The sequence below is a fragment of the Primulina tabacum genome, chromosome 4, assembly GCF_025594145.1.
Source record: "Primulina tabacum isolate GXHZ01 chromosome 4, ASM2559414v2, whole genome shotgun sequence".
NCBI classification, from domain to species: domain Eukaryota; kingdom Viridiplantae; phylum Streptophyta; class Magnoliopsida; order Lamiales; family Gesneriaceae; genus Primulina; species Primulina tabacum.
In genome coordinates, this window is record NC_134553.1 from 5,136,632 (window position 1) to 5,157,147 (window position 20,516).

The 20,516-nt window shown below is 32.4% G+C and overlaps 3 protein-coding genes and 1 pseudogene across 9 annotated transcripts; all 4 read left to right on the forward strand.

Annotated features, from left to right (window-relative positions):
* The first annotated feature begins 2,389 nt into the window (after window positions 1-2,389).
* On the forward strand, window positions 2,390-4,627 carry LOC142542713 (uncharacterized; annotated as a pseudogene).
* A 477-nt stretch (window positions 4,628-5,104) lies between these two features.
* On the forward strand, window positions 5,105-8,073 carry LOC142542711 (uncharacterized protein At4g15545). 7 transcript variants are annotated; one of them, XR_012819568.1, is made up of 10 exons: window positions 5,105-5,663; window positions 5,753-5,821; window positions 6,283-6,336; window positions 6,430-6,505; window positions 6,623-6,697; window positions 6,800-7,054; window positions 7,205-7,253; window positions 7,533-7,611; window positions 7,738-7,923; window positions 7,988-8,073. XR_012819568.1 is itself a non-coding variant. In XM_075649493.1 (9 exons), exons 1-9 carry the CDS (start codon window positions 5,373-5,375, stop codon window positions 7,828-7,830), a joined length of 1,041 nt encoding a protein of 346 aa, XP_075505608.1. In that variant the 5' UTR covers window positions 5,105-5,372; the 3' UTR covers window positions 7,831-8,073. The 7 variants fall into 7 exon arrangements, 6 of the variants coding, with proteins under 6 accessions (XP_075505608.1, XP_075505609.1, XP_075505610.1 ...); XM_075649493.1 differs by having other exon boundaries at window positions 7,738-8,073; XM_075649494.1 differs by having other exon boundaries at window positions 7,208-7,253; window positions 7,738-8,073.
* Window positions 8,074-12,096: 4,023 nt separating this feature from the next.
* On the forward strand, window positions 12,097-13,841 carry LOC142542712 (transcription factor JUNGBRUNNEN 1-like). The gene is made up of 3 exons (XM_075649499.1): window positions 12,097-12,365; window positions 12,783-13,090; window positions 13,242-13,841. The coding sequence occupies exons 1-3, from the start codon at window positions 12,203-12,205 to the stop codon at window positions 13,680-13,682; spliced, it is 912 nt and encodes a 303-aa protein (XP_075505614.1). The 5' UTR covers window positions 12,097-12,202; the 3' UTR covers window positions 13,683-13,841.
* Window positions 13,842-15,288: 1,447 nt separating this feature from the next.
* Window positions 15,289-16,563, forward strand: LOC142541479 (putative BOI-related E3 ubiquitin-protein ligase 3). Its single transcript, XM_075648008.1, has 3 exons — window positions 15,289-15,439; window positions 15,534-15,888; window positions 15,967-16,563. The coding sequence occupies exons 1-3, from the start codon at window positions 15,405-15,407 to the stop codon at window positions 16,486-16,488; spliced, it is 912 nt and encodes a 303-aa protein (XP_075504123.1). The 5' UTR covers window positions 15,289-15,404; the 3' UTR covers window positions 16,489-16,563.
* The last annotated feature ends 3,953 nt before the right edge of the window (window positions 16,564-20,516 follow it).

Genomic DNA, 20,516 nt, shown 5'->3' on the forward strand with positions numbered 1-20,516 from the left:
TACAATCCGTGAGACTGTCTCACGCGAATTTTTTCATACATCATTGGTTTTAAAATTTATATTCATGCCATTATTTGATATATTTTTTTAAAGGATTATTTGATTTGTTTCGACCATATCATTAGGACATTATCCAAATTATTCATCCCTTGGTTATAAAAGGACCACGTATACTAGTATACTTTTTAATGACGTCTGATATATTCTGTATAGTTAATGGTTCAACCCTTATCGTGTGTTTGGATGTTTAAAATTTTGGATTTTGATTTACAAATTTATGGATTTAGAATTCCATCTTGTGTTTGGTTTGAAATTTAAAAATTCTATTTGAAATTCAATATTTCTTCTTTGGAAAAGCAAGATTTGAATTTGAAAATTTAAAATTTTACTAAAATAATCTTAATTAACTAATCTTAACGAACACACAATGAATTATTAAAATAAAATAATCAAATATAACATCTAAATATTAAAAATTAAATTATACGAAATAAATAATTTCAAAATTAAATATTCAACCATATTCTAATTTTATAAATAGAAAAATAAATTATTATTGAATAAAGATTTTTCAATATTCACGACAACTATAAGAATATATATCTCAAGAATCAAATATGCAAAATAAAAAATAAATAAATTTGTCATTTAATCCAACTATTACATATAAAGATGGCAGAAGGATAATAATTAATTTTTCTTGTTATGAATATTTTTTTTGAGTTATATTCAAATCCAATTCTCATCAAATACGACTAGTTTTGAGAAGATTTGTTTATACACAATGAAATCCAGTCAAATCTCTTAAAATACAATTTCATTCTTAAAATCCAAATAATCAAACGGTTAAAACCAGAATTTAAAAATCTAAATCCCCACAAATCACTCCAAATCCTTGCTTCCAATGACAGGGATAGGGTAATACATGTCGTCGATCTAACATGATTATTTCGGACACATTTTCGTTTCTCGATCAACAACCTAATTGTCTCTTTTGTAACAAGGATCTCTTGACCTAATGACAAGATGATATTCCGAAGCCCGTACGACCTTGAGTTCTAATCCCAAATGTGTGAATATTGTTTAAAATATATGGGAATTTCACCATCTCATTGTACCAAGACCATTATGTAGATTCAATTAAATGGAATGCATGAACCTAGTCAAACAAAAGTCTTTAAATTGCATTTTGGTACATTGGAATAGATATGAATTTGGTTGTAACGTGAAAACAACTGTCAAAGTTTATGGAGTAGGTCTCTTGTGCGACGGTCTCATGAATCTTTATCTGTGAGACGGGTCAATTTTACTGATATTTAAAAAAAAAAAAGTAATACTTTTAGCATAAAAAGTAATATTTTTTCATGAATGACCAAAAATAAAAGATCTATTTCACAAAATACGATACGTGAGACCGTTTCACACAAGTTTTTGTCAAGTTTATGATTTTCATTTTCTTATTGCACATTGCATGTTATAGTTTAATGAATTGGTTTTCCAAATTTTGTTTAATTTAATAAACTACTTTTTAAGATCACTTTTTTTATATTTTTATTTTAATTAAACCTAATATTTTAAATCAAATCTTAAATGTCAAATACATAATAAATCTAGGGGTGAGAAAAAATACTGAATTTTCGGTATACTGAAGTTACTGTACCGAAAAATGACGAATTTTCGGTATACCGAAAATTTCGCTATGGTACGACAACAATGCCGAATTTTTCAATGCGATGACGGTATGAAATTTGAAAATTTCGATATATACCGAAATACCGAAAAAAATACAAAAAAATTAAAATTTATAATATTTTAAAACAATAAATTTATAAAAAATTTAAAATGTAAGGTTTTTTTTCGGTATAAAACAGTATATACCGATATCGTACCGAAATCTCGGTATACCGTACAATTTCGGTATAATCGGTATGCTAGTTATATGTAACGAAATTTTCGGTATATCGAATTTTCAGTATGTTATCGGTATGAATTTTCATATAATGTAATATTCGCTACGGTATCGTTATGAATTTTCATATACTGTAATTTTCAGTACGGTATACGATATAGAATTTTCGGTACGATACGATACGGTACGATATATACCACCCCTAATTATAAATCTAGAGGCTTGAAATCCAAAATAAAAGTTTAATTATTAAAAAATATGATATAAAAGTTCAGACCAACAAGTTTGTTGAGCTAGCTGTTCGTAAATCAAATCGAGTTTTGGGCTTAATTGCCAACCAAATCTGTCTAAAGTCCAAGCCCAAAGTCCAAACCCAAAAGTAAATGGGTACAAAATCCGAGTCGGATCTCCAATTATTACCGGATCAAGGTCACGCTCCATATGTGGAGCCCCTATAATTCCGCTCCCGCCCCCATTTTTTATTTTCTTTTTATTTTTTCTTTCACATAGATTTCTTCTCCCTTGAGAACAATCCCAATCTCTTCCCAATTTGGCAGTTTATCCGATTGAATATGTACCAAATCGCTGGTTTTAGCTGAAATAATTTTTCTTTTGCAGGTTTTGCTTGAATTCTGATTTCCGTTTATATTTATTTATCCATTCGGATTGTTCGGATTGATTATAGGTTAGATTTGTGATCGGAGATGGAATCTGGATCGCCTACGGTGAATAAGATCGAGAGGGCACACCAGATGTACCGAAAGGGCAAGTATACGGAAGCTCTCGGTTATTACACCGACGCGTTATCCATGGCGAAGGCCAAGCCACAGAAGATTGCCCTTCACAGCAATCGTGCCGCGTGTTATCTTAAACTCCACGATTTCAAGAAGGTACCGCATGTTATTCATGTAATTTGTTTGATGCTCCGGCCCAGCTTTTATGTCATGTAGGAAACCAACTAGGGATATTGTCATGACTCATGGCCTAGAAGGTATCTCAGAGGCTCGTAAAGGTATTAAGGGTCCATAAAGATTTGAACTTCATTGACCAAGGGATTTTTTGTTGCTTACCAGAAAATTCAAAAACGGCCATCTCGATGTTTCCTTTTTTTGTTACGCCTTTTTTCCAAGAAGAGTTCGGTTTCATGGTTATTTATACTCAATGACTTCTTAACACATTTTCCTGCACCTTGCTGCCCATAATAACTTATATATTCTTTTGTTCGAAGAAGATTTATTATTAAAATCATGGGGAATTCCATATTTTCAATCTTTGTAGGCAGCAGAAGAATGCACCTCAGTGCTTGAGCTTGACCAAAATCACACAGGAGCATTGATGTTGCGTGCTCAAACTCTTGTCACCTTAAAGGAATACCATTTAGCCCTTTTTGATGTCAACAGACTTATTGAGTTGAACCCATCATCAGAAGTGTATAGAAACCTCCAGGCCCGTCTAAAGTCTCAACTGGTGAGCACTCACTCCAATTTCCTTGATAATGCAACGCTTGTGGTAAACAATTTAATTTCAACACCGTGTCAGCATGACGTTTTTAGTCAACGATTTTATTCCAATACCACTTCAGCATTTCACAAGGCATGGATTTATTTTAGTTGTGCTAAGTTATACAGCCTTGGAAATTATGAATTTGTTATTTTCATTCTTCTGGACTTCTTTTGGCCAATTTTGGTGTTTTCAATTAAAGATGGTGTGTTTTGTTCAAGGAAAGTCACTTGCTCCTATACCCGAAGATGAGGCAGAGCTTGAAGAAGATGACTATTCTGAGTCAGATGCAACAGTATTGGAAGAAAAGGAGGACGAACCAGAAGGTATTAAGGAGGTGGGAGAATGTAAAAACCAAGAAAAAGACATGATTGATGCAGCTGCAAAAAAGGAGAAAAGAAATGATATCAGTAACCCCCTTGGAGCCTCCAGAAATCACAATATCCAAACAAAACCCAATAAACAATCCTGGATGGCAGACAATCCCAAAACCGAAAGGACACTCTAATCTTGACTACTCCAGATGGGACAGGGTTGAAGATGACTCTACTGAAGAAGAAGAAGACGAGGATGAGGATGAAGATTCCAAGCCGCAGTATCGATTTCGTGTTAAAACTGTGGGTGTTGCAGTCAAATAAATTTCCTTAAGACCGAGACAATTGCCTGAAAATTCTCACATCGACTCAATTTTAAAGAGAGCTAATCTGGTATGAAACTAATTGCATTACATCATCAACATTCGTTGAAGAAAGCTGCATCCTTTTCAGACACTTTGAAGGTTGAGGATTGTCACTGGCCCTGCTAACTTGTGCTAGATTTCTGCAACGGAGCTGTTGGCAAGCTTGGCCCGATACTCATGCCAGCCCCCGATACTCATGCCAGCCATTCCTTGTTGGGAGTGGGAGCTCAACGTGCTAATGAACCAATATCATACAGTCTTTAACATTCTTGCAAGGTTTCATATGAGGAATGCCAAGCATTGTGCTCTCTCAAGAGGTAAAATTGTGCCCGTTGTATATGTGCTATTTTGTGTGCTGATCGTGACCATGAAAAGATGGTATAACTACAACTATTTGCCTCGTCTTTATTTCCAAACTGTCATTTGTTAAGGCTTGTTTTTCTTTGTTTTGTTCGTTAATGATGATGTACAAGTTAAAATGATTTGAGTATATTTATGTTAAGAATGAAGATGATTGTGTCTGAATTTTCACTTGTTCAGTGATTTTAGTTTTTCCTTTAAAGACATGGGGAGACAGGGAAGGTTGTCAAGCTAAGATCGCCTCGCTAAGATCTTGTGAATGTGAAGTATAGACAACTACTTTTTCTCAAACCGATTTTATCCGTAATCAAATAATTATAATCGAAATTGAGAAGAAATAAAAATACCAAAACAAAATTTGTATTATAATAATCAAATTAAATTATAGTTATTAAAGTACAAAATTATATAACTGAATAATTTGAATGAATAATATAATATACATTTTCAATTTTTTGACTTCTTCTTCTATAATTTATTTTAAAAATTCATTATTATAAATAATATTTATCATGTATCTGGATGCATTAAATTTTTAAAATAAAAAAATTTAAAATTTATTTTTTTTATATCATACAAAAACATAAATAAAAAATATTAAAATATATCCTTAACTTTTTAATATCCTTATTTTGAGATCCTACCTTTGTATAAGGGTAACAAATGGAACAGTGGCGTCATCGAGAAAAAGAACTTGTTGGCAAGGATTTGGAAAGATACGTTGAGGAGGGAAACCTAAAATTTTTTCAAAACAAAAGCCCTTCGTAATGTGTCTCCTACCAAACGCATAATCTCGACAAATTAATCGAGTTTCTTGCCATAGATTTCTCCGACATCGTCTTATTCCTCACCTGCACATTTCCTCTTGATTTTCTGAAGATTTCAGATTTCTCCAATTAGGGTTCGTTCGTACGGATTTCTTAAATGGCGCAAGGCGGAAATGATGGCAGCAGGGTGGGCCCAGACTTCAATTTGCCCGACGATGTATTGTCGGTGATACCGGCGGACCCCTACGACCAGCTGGATCTGGCGCGTAAGATCACGTCCATGGCGATCGCGTCGCGAGTGTCGAAGCTGGAGACGGAGGCGGGTAGGCTTCAGCAGAAACTACAAGAGAAAGAGCGGCGGATTGTGGAGCTGGAAGATAAGGTTTCTGAGCTAGAGACGGCCTACGAGGAAGCTGAATTGAGATTAAAAATCACGCGCGAGGATAACGTTAAACTTTCGTTTCAAGCAAATTTTGGTTGTTTTTCTTTAAATTTTATTGGTTTTACTTTCTGAGCTGGTAGTTGATTGATTTGCAGATAAAGCTACTGAAGGAGAAGGATTCCTTGGCATTGACAGCGAAGAAGCTGGGTCGAGACTTGGCTAAGGTGATTCTTTTTAAGTATACTTGTAATCTTCTTTTTTTGGACCTGGCTGGTAGATTTACTTCATCTCATTTCCATATCCTTTTTCTCATACAAGGAAGGCAATGGGTTAGCCAACAATAATTTTATATTACATATATCTCTTAGACTACGAGTCGGAAATGAGAAAGAATATAGATTTAGGATTAATGCCCACGTAAAGGGTATCGTGGACTGCTTTTTGAGCTTGTAAATCCCTTGTAGAGTTGTAGTGGTACCGAGATAAATACGACTTTGTTTAAAAGTTTTAACTCAAAAGACCTGGATCAATAATAATTATATGTTGATTAATTGTTAGTTATGTTATCTTCTGGTTATTAGGATTTCATTTCTATTAACGCTGTTTGATTGTTAGTTGTTAGCTCCATTGTATTTGGGTTTATGAGGACTGTACTTGATGAACTATTGAAATGTTCTTTTGATAGCTGGAGACATTCAAGAGGCAACTGATGCAATCGTTGAATGATGAAAACACACCTGTAAGAAAACTAAACTTTATTTTTAAGAATGCTGAACTTTATGTGGGTTAGTCACTTATCTGATTTCTACTTGCTGTGAATTAAAATCTTTAGCTTTCATCGCAGCAGACTGAAACTGTTGATATTGGCACTTATGACCTATCCATCCCCAAGACCTATCCCACAAATGGTAATTTAAAGTTTTGCCTATGTATTACGTGTGCATTTTGCAATTAGAAGTTGTATCTTTGCCTATGTTCTTTCATCTGCATGTGATGATTTGGTATATCTATGGTTTTAAATGTAGACGAGGAGGCAAACGGCTACCGAAAATATCTTTCTTTTTCCGGCTCTACAGACAATTCTAACACAAATTATGATGGTATTGAACCCAAATCTTGTTATAAGTGATGTTCAACATCTGCGAAACTGCTTCGAAGGCTCTAGTGTGAGTAATGGTTTTATCTATTATTTTATCTGGCAGTCTCTAAGCATGGTGTACAAAGTTTGTCGATGGCACGCTATGTATCACCCCGACTTACTCCCTCTGGAACTCCAAATATGATATCTGCTAGCGTGTCACCAAGAAAGTATTCAGCTGCTGGCTCTCCTCAGAAGACATCCGGCACCAACTCGCCTATGCTGCAGTACGATGGACGAGGTTCTCTTTCTGCTTGGTTTCCATCAAGCCAGCAATCTTCAGCAGCCAACTCTCCTCCTCGTGGGCGCCCACTCTCAGGTCTACAGTACTTTTTGAAAAGTTAAATCTATAGCACTTTGATTTGGAGATGCGTAATTAGTATTTTTGATCGGTTAGATAATTATCTGTTATCTATACCTGTCATATCTTTATCTTAATTTTTTTGCTTTCTTGTGTAATTAAAACTAGTAGCTCGTACTCCTAGAATTGATGGAAAGGAGTTCTTTCGTCAAGCCAGGTGAGTAACATTTCCTTTTAACCGAAATGTGTTTAGAACTAGTATGAAATCCAAACTTTTAATACTTTATGACCGTGATCTGTAGTCTTTATGTGAGACTATTTCTGTCTAAGAAGACGAAAGAAGATGAATAAGTTTCTAAATATGCATGATTTGGAAAGGCCATTTTTATAAGCCATACCAAAGAAAGAAGCTCCACAAAAATCGAAATATGAAAGAAATAACCATGCCTAATCACTCTTGATCTTTCAAGGATTTGTTATACTGTCAAAATTGCAGGAGTCGTCTATCGTTGGAGCAGTTCAGTGCGTTTCTGACCAACATCAAGGAATTGAATGCACAAAGACAATCTAGAGAGGTATTGCTAAGTTCCTTCTATGATACCCGTGTATCTTATTCTAGAATTTTAGTTTCTGTCAGCTGTTTTTCATTGAACAGTTGTTGTTTGAAATGTTTTCTTACCCGTCAGTTTTCCTGCATTCAGGAGACTTTGAGAAAGGCAGAAGACATTTTCGGAACAGACAATAAAGATCTTTATGTATCGTTTCAAGGATTGCTTAGTCGCAACATGCGCTAGTTCTACTGGAAAGGAGGAGTTTACGTGGTATGGTGAAGGATATCCAAAATTTTGAATCAAAGCAAAGCCTTAACCCAGGTAGTACAAGGTTTTGCTTATACTGGGTAATTACTTGCTTTTAAATTCTTCGTGGCGTAGAATATATGTCGGAATGCACGATTATGAGCTAATAATTCTCATCAGCAAATAATTACGTTGTAATGTAAGGACATTTTATTGTCAAAATAAATGTTTTTTTAGTTCTTCCCGCTGGGGCAGACCTGAAAGTTACTCAAATTTAAATAATCGGTTTTCCTACAATAATTGAGAAAGTAACATTTTTTAAGTTCTGATATTCGTTTTCGGGATGAATTCTTGCGACACTTGGTGATCCAAACCGTAGTATATTTTGCTTAAACAAGTGTCGTTTGCTAAAATTTAAAAGTAAATGCACTAAACATCGTGTATGAACAAAATAGAATAAATCGCAGCCATTTGATTCATCAATATTTTATTAAAAAAATCGTCAATAGTTTTAATCATATATCGTGTTTGAGATACAATATATTGTTATTCTTTTAAAACAAATATGATATAATGATTTATGAATGATTAATTGTATTTTGTTCATATTTGGTACTTAGTGTGTTTAATTTTTATTAACTTTTGCAAAAGAGGCTTGTTTGAGTAAATTATAGTACAATTTAATTTAAAATATCAAATGTAGCAGATGATTTCGTCCCTAATTGGTTAGAAGAAGGGCTGAATAAATAATCAGACTAATTTGTCAAATAAATTGATTGGATTAACAATTTTGAATTTATTAATTCTCATCAAATCAATGTTAGTTTGACAAATCAAATAAGTTCTAAACGGAAGGAAGCTAAAATGATAGATCTAACGTTAAAAAAAGTAAGTAAGAAAAACAATTGAGTTATCAAGAGTAATTAGACTGAAATGTAAATAACACAAATATGTTTTTAGATGCTCGGATATTTAAATAACTTCTATGTCACCTTTGATTCCTTGTGGGGGTGATGTTTATAAGAAGGTTTCGGAGATTATAACTTTTGTAACAAACCGATTAAGTAGAGCTTCATAACTATCTAGTTGAAACTCCTAGTTTAGTTTATTTACTTAAATATTGAAGGAATGAAAATATTAAGCGCAAATATTTAGAATGAAAATATTAAGCACAAATTGATATATAATTATCTGATATAATATTTAAGCGTATGCTAAGAAATCTTGAAAAATGTTGGGATATTGAAAGTTTGAATATTTGAACTCACGCGATAATTCCAAATAGCCTGACTGATTTATAAGTTTCTCTATTTATATACTTGGATTCAACGGTCATCAAAATCAAATATTATATATGTTCCAAATATGGTAGCTGTTAATAGGATTTTTTTTCACGTCAATGTTTTTTTCCCAACAATTCGTACATAGGTAGAGCTCGCATATTTATGACAATTCTGAGACGGTTGGTTCGGACTTTAACTCATAATTCAGTTTTGTAACTTTGAGTATTCTAACTGATTTTTCAGAGAATATTTCTTCATTTACTCAACTATATTTTAGTCTAATTGGTGTTCAACTATTAGTTCGGTATTCGGTAGATCTTGGTATCTATTAGGCTTCAAATAGATTTTGTCTTCGTACTTTCAGTTTAGCTCATATTTAGTTTAATTTAATTCAGCTCACTGTCAGTTCAATTTAGCTTAATTTATTAAATCATCGAAACTTAATTATCCAACGTTATTTTACACAAATATGATTTGAAATATTCTTGTTTATAATTAAAATGTATCCATTATATTATTTTAAAAATAAAAACTATTCTTTTTAATAACTCAAGTATAAAAATATGGATTTCAAAATAGAAAATGATTTGTCATTATTTATGTTGTGAATATAAAATAATTATATGTATAGATAATAATAATAATAATAATAATAATAATAATAATAATAATAATAATAATAATAGTATTAATTACAGTAAAAACTTATATAATATTTTTTCTCATTTTATATCGAAAAAAATATTCTTTTCTTCTTTAATACATCGGTAAAATCAAAGTTTATGTCAAAATTAACTTGATTGCTTGATTGAAAAACAAATAAATTCTGGCAAAATATATTTAATGAGTTTAAAATTTCTAACACTCATACGTCAATTTTTAAACAAAAATGTATTTTGAAAAAAATTACAAAATTCACGATGATGAAAAAAATAAAAAATTATCCTCTTATAATTTCTATATTTTTAAAATTATTTATTTTGTAAGCTTCTAATTACAAACTTTGCTTATATTTACTTCCGTGGATCGTTTTCCCAGTTAAAACCTCACATATAATACTTTTGTTTATTCATATATATACTTGATGGGCACAAGCCTAATCTAATAATTTAATCCACCCCGATTAATTATTTGTTGGATTAATAAGAATATGTCCAATTTAATAAGTCTAATTCAATTAGTTATTTGTCGAGTTTTAACACTATTGAGGCCCAGAATTGGGATTATATTTGCGAAATCCCAAGTCCGTTAGACACTCCTAAAAATCTATAGGAACTTCCACACAATTTAAGAGATGCTCTCATATTTACTCAAACTCTTCAGTTTTCAGGGATTTTCTTCAAACTGCTTGTTGATTGGAGCATCGGAGTGTGTAAGCCGTGAACCCTTCGGGCCCCCTCCTGACGAGTGTTCGTGACGCAAGTGACGTCCCACAAAGTTAACCGTATACTATTTACGTGGATTTATTTACCAGCTAGGTGAGACTGTTTACCTGCTAGATGGTTCAATTTACCAATCAAGCATATCTTACGTCCCCAGTCCACACTATACTTCTTATTTTAGTTGTATCAATACTAAAAATGTAATAAAATGTTATAATTTAGTTGTATGTGTAGTTTTTATTTGTTTATAAAACTATTAGTTTATAGTGTTTTAATTAAATAAAATCAAAATTAATTTTTATAATTTAATCATACAAGAATAATTAATTAATGCATAATATCTTTGTGATTTAAGATAGAAAAATATTATGTTGGAATATTTTAAAAACTTAAAAGTAAAATATAATTAAAAAAAAAAGGAAAAAATATTCTCTCCTGTGATAAAGGAGACACCATATCTTCAAAAATGTTACTTGTCATCTGGAACTCTTTTTGTCTGACTTCGCCAACAAACAGACCGTATTTTCTTTTACAAGGAGGGCCAAGTCAATTTTTTGGTCCTATTTTGACTTTTCAACCCTAAATATAAATTGATGCTTTATAGGTTGGAATCAAGAATATGAATTTATGTAATTTTTTGAAATACTAACAATTTTTTTTTGGGATACATGCAATTTTAAAATTTACATATTTGGAAAAATTGGACCGAAATGTGTTGCTCAATCATCATCTCTTCCACTTTTCTCAAACTATAGATTTTAAGACAAATTAAGTTCTAATACTTCTCATAATTAATTAATCGTTTATTCGAAATTCAAATGTCCATTAAAATATTTTACGGATTTTTCTATATTACATATGAAGTATTTCTCACCATGATGTCCTGAAATTTTGACATTTGAATAATAAGCCAATGCAATGATGTCACCTCTCGCTGAAATACAAAGAATTCACGTGATCTAATGATATTGAGATACGATAATATTTTACTATTTCAAATCTCCGTCTACTAAACCCTTGTTGGTTATGTAAAAGTCTCTGGAATAATGGTTATTCTGAATTTCAAGATTAAGGCCGGCAAATGACAACTTAATTTTCATTTACGATATTAATCCGTTGGACCGAGCAATGAATCAACTGCAAGAATTATCACCGACTCGATTATTTAATTTTTTCCCTAAAAATATGTGAATTTAATTGCTCAAACCCAATTCATTTTCCTACTTTTAGTTTACTTTTACTAGATAAATCTTACTTTAATTGTCTACACGATTAAGTTTAGTTTTCTTGTAAGACGATTTCATTTGTCTATTTTTGTGAGACGTGTCAATCTAATCCATAGTCAAAGAGAAAAATAATATTTTTAATATAAAAAATTAATTTTTTTTCATAAATGGGATCGAATTAAATATCTATTTAATAAAATTGACATGGGATATCGTTGAGGATCAATTAATCAATGGAAGACTGAAGACCCCTTCAAGTTCAAAATTCTCAGACTTGTGGGTCCTTTTAAAACTTGAACCAAATAAACAAATCAAAATACATGGCCATTTCACGCACCACTCTTCAAACCCTCAGCATCACGTTTTGTCTATATATCACATCGGAAAGAACCTTCCATTTTAATTTTCTTTCCAGATAATTTCAAAGGGAAATTAATAATATCAGCACTGATCTTGACAAAACTTAGTATAGGTACTAATGGAAGAAGACGATCGTGTTCCACTTCCGGGGTTTCGGTTCTATCCAACAGATGAAGAGCTAGTAGGGTTTTATCTTCGTCGAAAAGTTGAGAAGAAGCGGATAAGTATGGATTTTATCAAGCAGGCAGACATCTACATGTATGATCCATGGGATCTTCCAAGTATGTGTGATGTTTTGACTTAAGCTTATTGATTTTATTTCATATATTATGTGTGAAACTAGCATGATAAGATCGTTGATATTCTTGGTTTAGCTAGGTGTAGAAAGCAAACAAAACGTTTGATATAATCTGAACTATGGAGCTCGACAAGTGTGTGTATGTGTGTGTGTCTATATAGAATATATCAAACGAGTTCTCGAATTTGAGCCACAGTTGAAACATGGAGCTCGCGATTATGTTTAAATACGGAGGGCTTTAGTTCTACATAAATCACATAACAAGTGATGTTGTCTTAAAATTATGAGTACAACAAGTCTTGAAACTGATGAGTGAAATAACGATGCATGAAAATGTCTGAGGATCTTTTTTCATTATGTTTTTATTTTAATTTTTTTAATATTTGTTCTCGGAATTCAGAATTCAACACTGGTGAGGACAATGAGTGGTACTACTTCTGCAAAAGAGGAAGAAAATACAGGAACAGCATCCGACCCAATAGAGTGACGGGATCGGGGTTCTGGAAAGCGACGGGTATTGATAAACCTGTACACTCCTCCGGAGGTGACCTCATTGGGCTGAAGAAATCCCTCGTATTTTACCGTGGAAGTGCCGGAAAAGGTACCAAAACCGATTGGATGATGCACGAGTTCCGTCTTCCGCAATCTTCAAGCCATAACAAAACCACCAAACACAATTTGGATACTGAAAGAATTGCACTAGAAGCGGTAAGAAATTAAGTGCAACTATGGTCCTGTACATATTTTGTCTGTTATTAAATATTAAAGGTCTTACTTTTTTATCAAAATCAATAGTTAATTTAATTTCATCGATCGTTATTTGTGATACTAACATAAGTATATTGGGTTTGGTCGACAGGAAGTTTGGACCCTTTGCCGAATAGTAAAACGAAATGCTTCAAACAGGAAACCATGCGCCACAGCTTTGAGAGAAATGGCTGCAAAAACGAGTATAAGTTATATCAATCCAGTTGACGAATCCAATTCCAAAACTAGCAGTGTGGAGTCCTCGAACCAAAACGAGCCAATAAATTACATTAGCTTCGGTGCACCGAATCTCGGGCGAAACGAGCAGCAGAAACACGATTTCCCTCATGTTGAGACCGCTGCAAAACAACAATTTGTAGACCACTTAACCCCTCCAGGTATTGCTTCTGCTTCATCATTTGCAAGCACTGTCTCCTGTGTTGGCATTGACGAGATGTTAAGGTATGAAGATTGGGAGGATATTCGATCCCTGGTCGACCCTTTTGCTCCAGCCTGCGGCATCGGTGGTTATATAAATCCATTTTATTTGTAGAATTGTGGTTTTATGGCCTCTGCTTTGTGTTGTACGTGTACGTTACATCTCCGGTCGCCTTATCAAAGTCGCCATGCATGTATATAATGGTCATGAAACATTACAGAGTATATGCATCGAGCTGATATTGTATGAAGGGAGGATTCTGCATCTAGTGATGTATACTAACAGAAGTCATCATTAATCTACTTAATTATCTTTCTTTATATATGAAACAACATCCACCAGCTCTCAATGGAGTATACGAGTTGGTGGAATAGATGAGTGTTGTGCCTAAGTGTTCGATTCTTTAACCAATTAACATTTTCTTGGGCTGACATGTCATACAGAACTTGTCCAGTGCGATTTACTTGTCTAACTTGATTTGAAAGCTATTGTGTTAATGCAGAGATTTACTCGAAAGGTAGCGTCTATGGTTCAAAGTTATGATAACATATATATATATTGTTCTTCTACTTAGATGAGTCGCCTCTCCCACAACTATTTTTTTTTCCTATCATAATTATCAATAAAACAAAATTGATATCTCTGTAAACATAAACGGGTCTTGGTTTATAACAAAATCGGGCAAAAAAACTCGCCAAATTGAGGCCCAATCGGAAACATAGCTATTAAGACAAGATGCATGTTCTATCAAGACAATACTTACACAAGGGTATAATTGGGTTATTATTAATTAAATCACTCCATCCATCATTCTCCTTTCAATCAATGAATATATATAATAGCAAGACAGCAGATATTGTATTATGCCATTATATTCAAAATAAATTATATTTAATTTTAGTAGACTGATTGCCTGGAAATTGAAGGTTTAACGTCTCCAATTTTAATACGTTTTGACCTATATCTATATGAAATAATGGTTGGCGTCTTTTAATTAAATTACTGACGTTAAATATTCATCATCTGTTTCTTAACACATAGGGGTTGCTCCATAATGTATTATTATTCTTTGATCTTTTACTTTTTTTTATATTAAATTAAAAAAAAAATAGATATAGATGTCAGCTAACTATGTGTAATTCAACCAGTGAAATAGGTCATATTTTTTGTTTGAACAATTTACATGAATTCATGGCAAATAGATAACTACGATTTATTCAGAATTCCATCTTATATATATGTAATATACTCGTCATGTATAGGTACTAAAATTTTGTCCCAAATTTTGAAAATCAAAGTTCGACAAGTTACATGACTAAAATTCAAAATATTTCAACCTACGAGACTAAAATTACAATATATTATTGAGTTATTATTAAAAAAAATTAGTATGTACCACATAGAAATGTCAATGGGATGGGGTGGGTTTGTCATCCTCATATTCGCCCTCGAATTTCACCCTACCTCCATACCCTTTCCGATCCCCGTTTTTTCGGGTTCGGAGATTACCACGAAAGTCAAATCTTCATCCCACTCCATCTATGTTTCAAATTTAGTGTGTACCACATCTCAATTTTTAAGCTACAACAACTTCAAAATTGACACCTCAATTATATAGACAAAATTATAATTTTGTCTATATAATATTCAAATTATATGTCCTTTATTGCATCCTCCCATTTTCTCATTATATATTTTTATCAACCTTACGGACAAAATGAGTTAAAGGCATTTAAGCGTTGCGAAGTTATATATTTAAGTTCCCTGCTTATAAGCCACACTATAAAAAAGGTGAGATACCAGAAATACATGTAAAAGAATCCTAATGTATCATTAATGGCCGTTGAAGCTCCGCAGATCTCCAGAAAAGGGTAGCTCTCTCTCTCTATATATAATATATTTGTTGGTATAGTGGAAATCGGTGTAGGAATCGAGTTGATGTATTTTTGGATCGATCATTTCTAGAGAAACGATGATGAATGGCGTTGAAGGAAGTGGAAACGTGTATGCGGGTGATATGTTGTATGGATTGATGGATCCTGGAACCACGACTACGGCGGGCGCTGTGTTTCCTGCGTATGGTTTGCCGATCAACGATAAGACGGCGGCGATGAAATGTGACAGTGGTCTCACCTACGCCGTTCCTGTCTCGAGAAAGCGTTCAAGAGATGCGAATGTAACTCCTCTGCATCCATCGCTGTGCAGTGGTCTGAACCAGATTGGAGATAACGGTTGCAGTTCTTTCACTTTTCTCGGAGAAGATTTAACGTTTCAGATTCAACAGCAACAATTGGAAGTCGATCTCTTCGTCTCACAACATGTACGTTACGCGTGTCATCTGATTAGTATTCAATTTTTTTACTCGATTGTATGTATTTTAAAAATATACAAATCACAGACGGAGAACGCGAGGATGGAAATGGAAGAGAGGCGGAAGAGATACTCATACTCCCGGCGTATCACGGCCGCGGTTGAAGACAGCATAATGAAGAAAATGAAAGCGAAAGATGAAGAAATCCAGAGGATCGGAAAGTTGAACTGCGCGCTGGAGGAGAGAGTGAAAGTTCTGAGCAATGAAAATCAGATATGGCGAGATTTGGCTCAGAGCAACGAAGCCGCCGCCAACGCGTTACGCAGCAATCTAGAACAAGTCATCGCTCAACGCCGCCGCGCCGATGAAGCAGCGTCGATCGACGACGCGCAGTCGTGCTGCGGAGAAATCGAGCAGCACACATTAGGGAAGAGGACCTCAACGGATGGCAGGTACATGATTTGCAGGAGTTGTGGGGAAGAGGAATCGTGCGTTCTGCTTTTGCCATGCAGGCATCTTTGCCTTTGTACTGTGTGCGGGTCGTCCCTCCATATTTGCCCTCTCTGTAAATCCCCCAAAACCGCTAGTGTCCACGTTAATATGTCCTAAAATATATTAAACCCCAACTAATTGACCTCCATTATTTTATTTACGCCAATGGGTTATCGATTATCAAGATTTTGATATCTTTTTTTATTTCACATTTCTAGTGTATTAAATAAAGCTAGTTTGTTTTCATAAAATTAAGTTTAATAAAAAAATAATTTTTCATTACACACAATAGGTGTAGTGTGTAATGAATTATAGATTAAAGTTGAGAGAAAATAAATACTTTTGGTCTATCATGTACTACCAAATTCTTTCCCTCCAAAGTACCCTCTCCATACAACCATTATTACAAAGCATAATAAATTATAGATTAAAAAAATAATAATTTAAAATTTTAAACATCAACTTTAAATAAAAATTACTTTAAACTCATCATATTTTATATAAACATTTATTATATATAAATATTATATAACTATATTTTATATTTAAAAAAATTGACATGAAAATCCATAATCACTATGAGTACACATATCGTGTAAGAAAGTTTACTAGTTAGTATTTAAAAAAATCTACTTCTTTTAATAAAATCTACTTCTTTTAATCAAACTAAACTTATATTACTTTTTATTGTGAATATCGGTAGTTTGCCCCGTCTCACAGATAAAGATTCGTGAGACCGTATCACTAGAGATATACTCTACCAAATTAAATGTTGCGCGAAGTCGTGAAGTATTAAATTCTGGGATGGCTCTTACTTCACATTATAATTGATGTTAGCATGATTTTAAATAAATAAACTTGGAAGTCCCAAAATTTAGTTTGGAAGTTTGGGTTTGTTGATAATATGCTAAAGGGAATCCAACTCCCAAGCTAAATTTATTTACACCAAAAAACTTGAATATTTCTCAAATTTTATAATCAGTGATTGCCATCTTGGCAGCAACTTTTTCATACATAATTTACCATTTTTATTTATGAGAACATGCAAACATCAAATGTCTAAATTTCCTTATTATTTTTAAATCAAAAGTAAATAATAAATATTCTTTGAATAATGTCCGTATATAGACAGTTTCATTGTCATAATCGCCGTCACAGTACTCATCCGGCCCACATGCATTATGCTTTCTTGGACTTAAAAACATTCAACCACCTATTATTATGCCCAATATATTGGCACAAATGTCGACATGACAGGATAATTATTCAATTTTGATCGGTAAAGTTCCTTCCCTTTTGGTGCACCATTATTAATTTTAAACTAGCAAATCACCTGCACACACGATATTTGTGTTAAATAATAATTATTGTGTATATGAATCGAGTTGATTTATAAAATTTTGTTATAATTTTTAATTATTATTTGAATAATTATAATAAAATTATATTAAATATATAATTTTTAGAGATAATATATGAATTTTTAAAGTGATTAGACTAGTGTAGTTATGATTAATTATATGAAAAAGATTATTTATCTAATAGATATGATATATTCGTAAAAACTAATTTGTGTTACAAAGTCAGACCACTGAAACAACAATCTTTGTATATCGTATTTAGGTATGGGATTCTTAATTAGGTCACGATCGAGACCTATCGTTTTTCGTTCTCTGCTATCTACTTTATCGCTTTGAAATGTCTATTAGAGCTAACCTCTAATCTTGTTTAAATATGTGCGAATAAGTATTTTGGGAGGAATGAAAAATGACCAAATTAAATGAATTGAACTCCGACTAATCGTTGATTAATTCCCGTTTCCACCTCAATTTCCTTCGCACTAAACCCAAAAATCCTACTCCATCACCACTAGTTACAAAATATCACAAATGTTTTATTTTAAAAAAATATAATTAATTTAGGCATAAAGTAAAAGCTTCAATGCTCTCCTTTTCCTTTAATCCACACACTTCGTCGTATATATATATATATATATATATATATATATATATATATATATATATATATATATATATGACACGGAACATGTTCATATTTATATATATATATATATATATATATATATATATATATATATATATATATATGACACGGAACATGTTCATATTTATAATATTAAGTAATATTTTTTGTATAAAAATAACGTTTTTTTACATGACTCAAATCAGATATCTATGTCACAAAAACCGTGTTTATATGTGTGCTTGTGTGTAAACTTTTGGTAGAAGGAATGCAATGACAATTTGTCCTTGTTGCATTTTCAACGTCTAGGTGCCGATATTTAGCTAAAAGAGGTTGGGGGTATTTAGAAGCATATAATTTTTGGATGTGAATTCTTTCTTTCAGAGAAGATGTTCATTCTATGTTACATCGAGAATAATATTTTCGTTTATTTTTATATAAGATGTTTATACGGATATCTGAATTCAAAATCAAAACAGTGGGACTCATCCGTATGTTTGAAGTGAGATGTTTATATTAACATCTTGTACAAACAGAACGGAAGTAAAATTTTTGGTATAACATAGATCAACTTGAAGAAGATGATGTTTATATTTTGGGGGATAAAATATAGCTAGCTTGTAAATAAATTATAGGCCAAGCAAGAAGTGAAATTTTCGTTTTTGGTTTTTCATCCCGAGCCGGTGTTCATGGGTATGTGTTTATCAAGATTCGGGTAACAGCTTCAAAGTAGTAGCAATAAAATGATCGAAATCGAAGAAATTATAAAGTCACGTATGGATGTGAACTCACAATTTCAAATCCATCATAATTAACATTATTTACACTGGCAAGACAAATATAAAATTATCATGTTTTTAACTTCATTCACCCAAATTTGGATTCGAGAAACAAAATCACATCAATAATCTACTAAGAACATGGATTTTTTTTTTTTAAAAAAAAACATGGACATAAAAGAACTAATCTAAACTTTGGATCAAACGTAATTATACGAAGCTATAATAAAAAATATATAAAAAAAATCCAACATATACAAAAGTTGTCCCATCATTTTCTTGGAATTGATTTCATGTCTTACTTTTGTTTCAAGTCACATTTTAACTTTTGAGTAAGGCCCCATCCAAAAATCAAGAGTATTCATCTGCGTGTGAAATTTAAAGTTGTATTTGAATTAATTGATTTTAAATTTATATATTTAAATGTATTTTTGTTGAACTAGATAGATTAGCTTATAAACTTCAAATTCACACTTTGTATGTTATTATTTCATATTAATCAGGATAAATTTAAGTTCACCCAATAATTAAGTCATTTGAAATCCATTATATTTTGTGTAAATAATTAATGCATGGATTTAAGATTTCATCTATTATTTCATTATTAATACTAAAACTATTATTGAAATGCATGAATTTCAAACTCATGACTCAAATACAACGTAAGGTTATTGTTATGCTCAAACAAGAGTCTCAATAATTCAATGAGAAAGGCGATAATGTTGACTAAAATCAATGTGATCTAAACATATTGAAATTTTTTTGTTTACCTCAATTTTCCAATGTGAAATCTTGACACCACAAAAAAAACGGTTGGATTAGCGACGATATTTATCAACAAAATCGTCGCTAATTTGTAACGGTTATTGAGAAACCTTCGTTATTAGAAGGCGACACGACCTCCGGTTACGGACCACCGCAACGTCGCTAAAACCTTTTTTTTTGGTAGTGTGATTTTTTTTGCCTCTGTCATTGGCATCTTGTCTAGTCCAATCTAAAGAATCTTGCTCTAAGCGAACATGAGAGTCAATTTATCAATGATCTGTATATAGTTTAGTAATTTAAGACCAAAAAAATTAACACAGTCATCTGATAGAATACACTTTAAAAAATATTGCACATGATGATAATTATGATGCCACCCAATGATTTGTGTCCAAATATTTAAGGGTTTTTGGTGTCATCCCATCCACTTAAAGGAAAAGGGTGTAGAAAGATTTTTTGGGAATAATCTTGCTTTTATTGATTCATTTAATCTTTTGTAAAGGCAAAATGTTAGGTCAAGACAAGAATCCACCTTCATGCTTTAAGAAGAAAGTAAACATAGCCATTCAACTTGGAAATCATATCCCCTCAAAGAATGACTTAACTTTATGCAAGAAT

Excerpts from the sequence above, each read along its gene's own strand:
- LOC142542711 (XM_075649493.1), top strand. The coding sequence starts at position 5,373 with ATGGCGCAAGGCGGAAATGATGGCAGCAGGGTGGGCCCAGACTTCAAT. Across the intron at positions 5,664-5,752 it reads AAATCACGCGCGAGGATAAC|ATAAAGCTACTGAAGGAGAA; the intron begins GTTAAACTTTCG and ends ATTGATTTGCAG. Across the intron at positions 7,254-7,532 it reads GAGTTCTTTCGTCAAGCCAG|GAGTCGTCTATCGTTGGAGC; the intron begins GTGAGTAACATT and ends TCAAAATTGCAG.
- LOC142542712 (XM_075649499.1), top strand. The coding sequence starts at position 12,203 with ATGGAAGAAGACGATCGTGTTCCACTTCCGGGGTTTCGGTTCTATCCA. Across the intron at positions 12,366-12,782 it reads TGATCCATGGGATCTTCCAA|AATTCAACACTGGTGAGGAC; the intron begins GTATGTGTGATG and ends CTCGGAATTCAG. Across the intron at positions 13,091-13,241 it reads AAAGAATTGCACTAGAAGCG|GAAGTTTGGACCCTTTGCCG; the intron begins GTAAGAAATTAA and ends TTTGGTCGACAG.
- LOC142541479 (XM_075648008.1), top strand. The coding sequence starts at position 15,405 with ATGGCCGTTGAAGCTCCGCAGATCTCCAGAAAAGG. Across the intron at positions 15,440-15,533 it reads CCGCAGATCTCCAGAAAAGG|AGAAACGATGATGAATGGCG; the intron begins GTAGCTCTCTCT and ends GATCATTTCTAG. Across the intron at positions 15,889-15,966 it reads ATCTCTTCGTCTCACAACAT|ACGGAGAACGCGAGGATGGA; the intron begins GTACGTTACGCG and ends TACAAATCACAG.